Source organism: Daucus carota, chromosome 7, assembly GCF_001625215.2.
Source record: "Daucus carota subsp. sativus chromosome 7, DH1 v3.0, whole genome shotgun sequence".
Classification (NCBI taxonomy): domain Eukaryota; kingdom Viridiplantae; phylum Streptophyta; class Magnoliopsida; order Apiales; family Apiaceae; genus Daucus; species Daucus carota.
Window position 1 is genome coordinate 36,040,025 of NC_030387.2, and position 6,402 is coordinate 36,046,426.

At 35.7% G+C, this 6,402-nt stretch overlaps 1 protein-coding gene across 1 annotated transcript; it reads right to left on the minus strand.

The window, feature by feature from the left end:
* Nucleotides 1-1,143: 1,143 nt before the first annotated feature.
* LOC108196533 (probable LRR receptor-like serine/threonine-protein kinase At4g37250) lies at nucleotides 1,144-4,466 on the minus strand. Its single transcript, XM_017363856.2, has 2 exons — nucleotides 2,644-4,466; nucleotides 1,144-2,032 (listed from the first exon to the last, which is right to left on the minus strand). Exons 1-2 carry the CDS (start codon nucleotides 4,259-4,261, stop codon nucleotides 1,347-1,349), a joined length of 2,304 nt encoding a protein of 767 aa, XP_017219345.1. The 5' UTR covers nucleotides 4,262-4,466; the 3' UTR covers nucleotides 1,144-1,346.
* Nucleotides 4,467-6,402: the final 1,936 nt, after the last annotated feature.

The following is a 6,402-nucleotide window of genomic DNA, read 5'->3' on the forward strand; positions in this document are numbered from 1 at the left end:
GATATACATACATGTAGATACATCCATATAGACAAAGAAAGACAGTTGGGAGCTCAATTAATTCCAACACCCGGCTCATAAATACCTAACATATATAAACAGTAATATTCAACCTCGATTACTTATGATGAAGGAATTGGGTAGATGAAGACACATACCTAAACAACAAACCGGCATAAATGTAGAGCTCTGCTATCCAGCACCTCGGCTTGCGACCCGATGATTAGAGAGCTTGGATTTAAAAAAAAAAGGCAATTAGGTTTCATTAACAAAGCGTGCTGAACACAAAAGAGCCGTACGTAGAGGTACAAAAGTATATTGAGGGAGAAGTCAGTAGAAGTACAGGGAAAATAAGCTGGGGAGGTGTGAGAAATGAATATTTAAGTTGTCTGAGGAAACGTGGCTTCTTGCAGCATCGACAACAAAACAGAAGAGGTATAAATACGGGAAGTCAGTGGCATACGGTGTAAATACGGCAGATTTTAGGAGGAAGAACTTGTAAAAAGCCAGTAGAATATCCTTCAGGCTTTATAATTTAAAGGGATTCTAGTTCTAGTAGAAAACTTGGAAGCTGTTATTTTCTGAGGGAAAGGATTTATTACTGTTTTTTGCTTTTAGAGATGTCGAAATACAGAAATTCAGATGTCCAATTCATCATTTAGTAAAATTTAAAAAATATACAAGATTCATGATAATTTTGTTTATGAAAATTTTGAATAATAAATTGTATTTAAATTGTAGCTTTTAAAAAAGAAGATGAATCACAATTACTTTTATAATATTTATTGTGTATTTTTTATAGGTCTTCATGATTAAAAAACGAACACTTGTTAATGATATAACTTATAAGATTTTATGATCACGAGCGGTGGATGTCAAGTATTTAACTTGATGTTTTTATCATATTATTTGATATTTTGTTGAAATCTCGTAATTTCAACAAAATGTTAAAAAGAATTACATATCATGTCTGCCTGTGATGTTAGAATATGAATCAGACTTCTCCGAACATGATCGGACTTGTTCAAGAAATAGGGAGATTTTCTTTGTTAATACTTTGTTTTTGTTAAATCTTTCTTAGCAAATTAAAATGCATCACAATATCAAATGCGAGAAGTAGACTAACTACTTTCCTACCCGGACTGAACAATCCACAAACTTTATTATTCATTTGAGATGGAAAGAAAAATACAAAACTTAAGTTAGAAAAACACTATAGGAAAGTTGATCAACAATAACTCATGTCATTCCTAGCTTACAAATCTATTTACTACATGTTGTCCAAACTGTCTAAACCAAATAAAAAAGCAACCAGTCAACACAAACAAGTCAGTAAATCAGCTTCCCTAGTGACCATAATAGTAGGATGATGGTGAAGTTGATATAGGAAACTTATCAAGAACATGAAGCGCCTCTTTCATAGATGGTCTCTTTTGTGGCAATGGAGATATACAATTGTATCCTAATCTCAATAATGCCAACAAGGATTCCTCCTTGCCTTCCATGTCAGCACGTATTGCCATGTCAGCCATTCTCAAGATTTTATTCTTTTCCCACGTGCCCGACCCGATTATCGCATCTGGGCCGAACTCATCAGAAATAATAACCTTCCCGGTTAACAATTCAAGCAACACAACTCCGAATGAATAAACATCCCATTTTGAAGTGGGCTTTAGGCTGCGTAGAGACTCCGGTGCATAGTACGGCGAACAGCCCATTGAGCTTGGGCTTGGACTTGGTGTGGCCCCCCCAATGTATTCTGGGAAACTATCTCGAGATGCAGTGGACCTCTTGCTACCGAAATTTCTTGTTGAAGCACTGCTTTTGTAGCTGTTGTCACCTGAAACAAGCCTTTCGAGCCCAAAATCACCGATCTTGGGCTCCATATCGAAGCCCAATAAAACATTAGTGGGCTTTAAATTTCCATGAACTTGCTTTTTCTCGTGTATGTAAACTAGTCCACGTGCCATGCCCTTTGCTATCTTGAGCCGTACTTCCCACGGCAAAGCGCAGGGCGAGGAGCCCACCTTCCCTGAAAAAATGGCGTCACGTAAGAAAGTGAAGATTTCACATGCGCAAGATAGTCAAATAATTGCAATCGCTTTTCCATGTAAAAAGTTAACAGAACTGGAATGAACGCTTTAGTGCGCACTATGGAATGCCCACTATCATGCACGGTAAAGAAAAAAAAATCAATCAAAATCAACTCGAAAGATAAACACTTGATCACTTGAAATATCTAATAATACTAATATATATATTTATTGTTTATAAATACATAAATTCCGACATTTCACGTTGAAAGATAGAATGAGGTTCCCAATTTTACTGCAATTCTTTTTCATGCAAAAAACAGCGATTGACGCTTTAATAATGTGCACCATAAACATGTCCAGCTATCATGCACCGCGGTCAAAATCAATCCCCAATACTCCACAAGCTACATGCCAGTTTGACTTTAAATACTTTCAGTTTCAGACATTAATTTTTTCAGTTACAACCACTCCCCAGTCCCACCGACCTCCATCACACAGCACACATTAGCAAAACAAACAATCCAACACTAACCTACGCAGAAACAAACTAACATGCGCACATATCATGGAGCACAAAAAAAACACTGTATAATCAGAAAAAACTTACTGTAACGAGCATTAGCGAGGCTTCCATTAGGAACAAACTCATAAATCACCAGCTTCTCATCAACGCCCCAATAGAACCCTCGAATTTTAACCAAGTTTGGGTGCACCAATTTCGCGATAACTCGAACCTGGTTCTCGAAATCCCTGAACCTCTCGAGCCCACTCTCGCCAATCCTCCGAACCGCCAGCGCAGTCCCATCTTCAAGAACCGCTTTGTACATAATGCTCGAGCCCGTGGCGCCTAATATATACGCTGAGGCCTTAAGCAATGTCTCCAGCTCTAGCTCATGATTCTTTTCTCCTCCATCAACTGTTACAAGTGATCCTGAACTTTTCGGAACCTCAGGCTTTTGTGTACTTATATCAAACACTTGGTGCTTCTCTTCTTCACTCTCTGTGGAGGATGAATCAAATGACTCTTGTTTATCATTTCTTCTGTTTAATAAACAGGCCCATGATTTCAGCCACTTGCTTTCCTCTGAAGAAGTTGTGGCCCAGTTGAAATCTTGTGCCGCTTCTAGCTTTTTTCTTTTCGCAACTCTTTTCTTGTAAATGTATATCAGGATCATTGCAAGTAAGGCTATTCCGGCTGCATCGCCGACTACGATACCGATGATTGTTCCGGTTTTTACGCCTGTTTCGGGTTTTTTACCAGTCCCTGAGGAAGGGGATGAGTCTATTGTTTTAGGAATGGCTGCTATTGCTGGCGGAGATTTTGATGAGGTGACATTGGGGGCTGAAGAGTTGGTTGATGGTATTACACAAAGATTTTTCAGCGGCTTTCCGCATAATTCAGGATTCCCGGAAAAGGCTTTGATGCTTTGATTGCTGAAAATACTTGAGGATGGAATAGGGCCAGTGAAATTGTTGACAGAGAGATCTAAGGTTATGTTTGCTGGAAGTTTGTTAGCAAAGTCTGGCGGAATTTCACCGGATAATTTGTTGTACGAGAGGTTAAGGTACACAAGATTGGTGCTTCCAAAACTCGAAGGCAATGATCCATTGATGAGATTAGAAGACAGATCAAGAATTTTGAGTGAATTAAACCCAGCCGGAATATTGCCAGAGAGGTAGTTGTTTTTTAGGGAAAGGGAAGTTATGTTGTGGAGATTAGAGAGGTTGATGGGAATTTTTCCACCCAATGCATTATCAGATAGATTGAGTGATTCGAGATTGGTTAGGCCTCCTACAAGCTCAGAGAGCTCACCAGAGATCAGATTATTGGAAAGATCAAGTGCACGAAGACTCGAGACGTTGTAAAGTGACAAAGGAATTGAGCCATTGATTGAATTGCCTGAAAGATTGAGGTTCTGAAGGTGCTGAATGACACCAAGATCAGCAGAAATAGAGCCTAGAAGCTGAGAATTTGGCAAAGACAATCCTATGACTCTAGAGAAGGCATCCAAAGTGCCCGGAGCATCACATGTAACGCCGTTCCAATGACAAGGCGTCTGATCATATGGATTCCAGTTACTCAAGACGTTCCGCGGGTCACTGATTATTGAGTACCTAAAAGAGAGCAAAGCAACTCCATCTATGTTGAGCTGAGATGATATATTTACAAAGAGAGAAAGAATTATAGTCCACCTTAAGTGAAGATCAAAAGGTAGGAACTTCATTATGATGCTTCACAATAATCCCACATAATTTACAAGGGAGTGAAAGGAAAGAAAGGGGGAGAAAAAAATGAGATGGGGAGATTGTATATACAAAGAAAAGGGGTTCAGGGTTCATGCCATGTGATGGAGAAAAATGTATATTATTATTGAGTGAGAAGAGCAAGCAGGCCAGGGAGACACAGCTCACCAAAGACCAAACATCTTTACCAATATTCTCTGCTCAGGCCTTTAAGAGTTGTTTAGTTGTCAAGTATTATTAATGTTATTTTTTTTTTTCCTTTTTTATGAGAACCAAACAAGATTTAGCCTGAATAACATGATTTAATGCAGATCTTAATTAAACACATTTAGAAATTAAGTAATCGGATAAATGTGAAGGACCATAGCATCTCTGTACCTCATGTGGAGCACAATAGCTTCAATGTTTGCTAGACTTGGAGTTGTTGATATTAAGAAGATGTTAAATAAATAAGATTCTGGTATTATTCTAGGCTGCCATTAGCTGTTGATTAAAAAAGAACTTGCTGTTCTGGAAACTTTGAAAAAATTAAAACCCTTTTATGAATTTTTCCATGCTATGTTTTTGCATGGGAAGCTTGAGCTAGATAGCTGTAGAGGTACCAAATGGAGCTTGCAAATAACTAGAAAAGTAATGTTATCGTGAAATATGTATTGTGTGTTGTATATCAGTATATTTTGTTGTCAATTTATAGGTGTGATCATGGCAAACTAATTTTTCATGGTCGCGGTTTAAGAAATGGACCCATGGAGTGGGTAATCCATGGAAAAACGAGGCAATGTAGTTAAGTGTTAATGTGACATGTATCTTATCATGTTTCGAATCAAATTAATTAATTTGGTGGGAATCCATTATTTCTTCTTTATTTTATAGATATGTTAGTCTTAACACGGCCAAGTATATAATTTGTAATTTATTAATTATTTATAATATTATTTTATTAATATTTAGTTATTAATGGATTTAATTTTAGTTAAATTATATTAATCAACTGATTATATTTTCTCATAAAAATTTAGCTTTTAGCATTTATTATCTATTTTATCAATATTTTTCTATTATTAATATGTGATAATTTATTATTTAATTAATTTTAAATCAAATTTTTCATATTTTATATATATCTTCATATGTATTAAAAAGATATTTATCATGTAACAAATTATAATTAAAAAGAATTACGTAATGGTTGGTGTTTGTATAATTTTAAACTTAGTTTTCATTATTATTAAACTCTTAGATATGATTACAAATATTTATTTTGCTGAACTTGTATATACTTGAGAATTGAGATAAAGTATATCGCCATACACAATTATATGTTCTTTATATGTGCGTAAGCGCCAACAACAGAAAAGAATAATAGATGAATATTATATAATTAAATATATCAATTTTAGTCGACATCTTATTCCAATATTTTCATGTTTCTTGTGTCTCTTTAACATATCTGATCTTAGAAATATATATTTTATTCTAAAAACATTTCTTAAAAATTATGAATAAAGTTGTGACCGGTGAATGCATTTATAGGAGTCGGGGAACAAAGATATAGAGGACGCTGGGTGAGCTTAAAATAGATGCTTTTTGATTAAAATAAAAAATTGGAGGACATGATAGAGACAAGTTAAGAATAATAAGTAATTAAAGTGTTTTGGAAAGAAGCAGAGTTCCTAATATAAAATTAGTATTTCTGATTTTTTATAAGTGTTTTCAGAATTTTTACACAAACTGTACAAATAAATGTTTTAATTTATAAATTCAGAACCCGGGCTGTAAACTAACGCCCCATGATGTGCTCAGGAGTCAGGGATGGATGCATTTACAGAGTTTCCGCATTGATATGCCTGAGGCCTGAGGGAACCATTTATTGACATTCTACTGCTAGTTTAAGTACCCAAAATATGCAACCATTTCCACCGCTCATTCCTAAAATTACGACATTGCGTACAGCCTATTGAATTTGGACCACCACTAGTTAAAGCTTCGTACAGACTTCTTTATATTTGTAGAGTCATTTTTTGTACATATTTACTATAGAATTTATATCAACACTGCTATATTATCATTGAATGTGTGCATCTCGCTATCTCAGTTTTTCCATTTCACTTTCTGACCGGAA

Bases quoted from the DNA above. Each gene is read 5' to 3' on its own strand.
- LOC108196533 (XM_017363856.2), bottom strand. From the start codon at position 4,261: ATGAAGTTCCTACCTTTTGATCTTCACTTAAGGTGGACTATAATTCTT. The intron at 2,033-2,643 runs GTAAGTTTTTTC...CCATTTTTTCAG, and splicing joins CCTCGCTAATGCTCGTTACA to GGAAGGTGGGCTCCTCGCCC.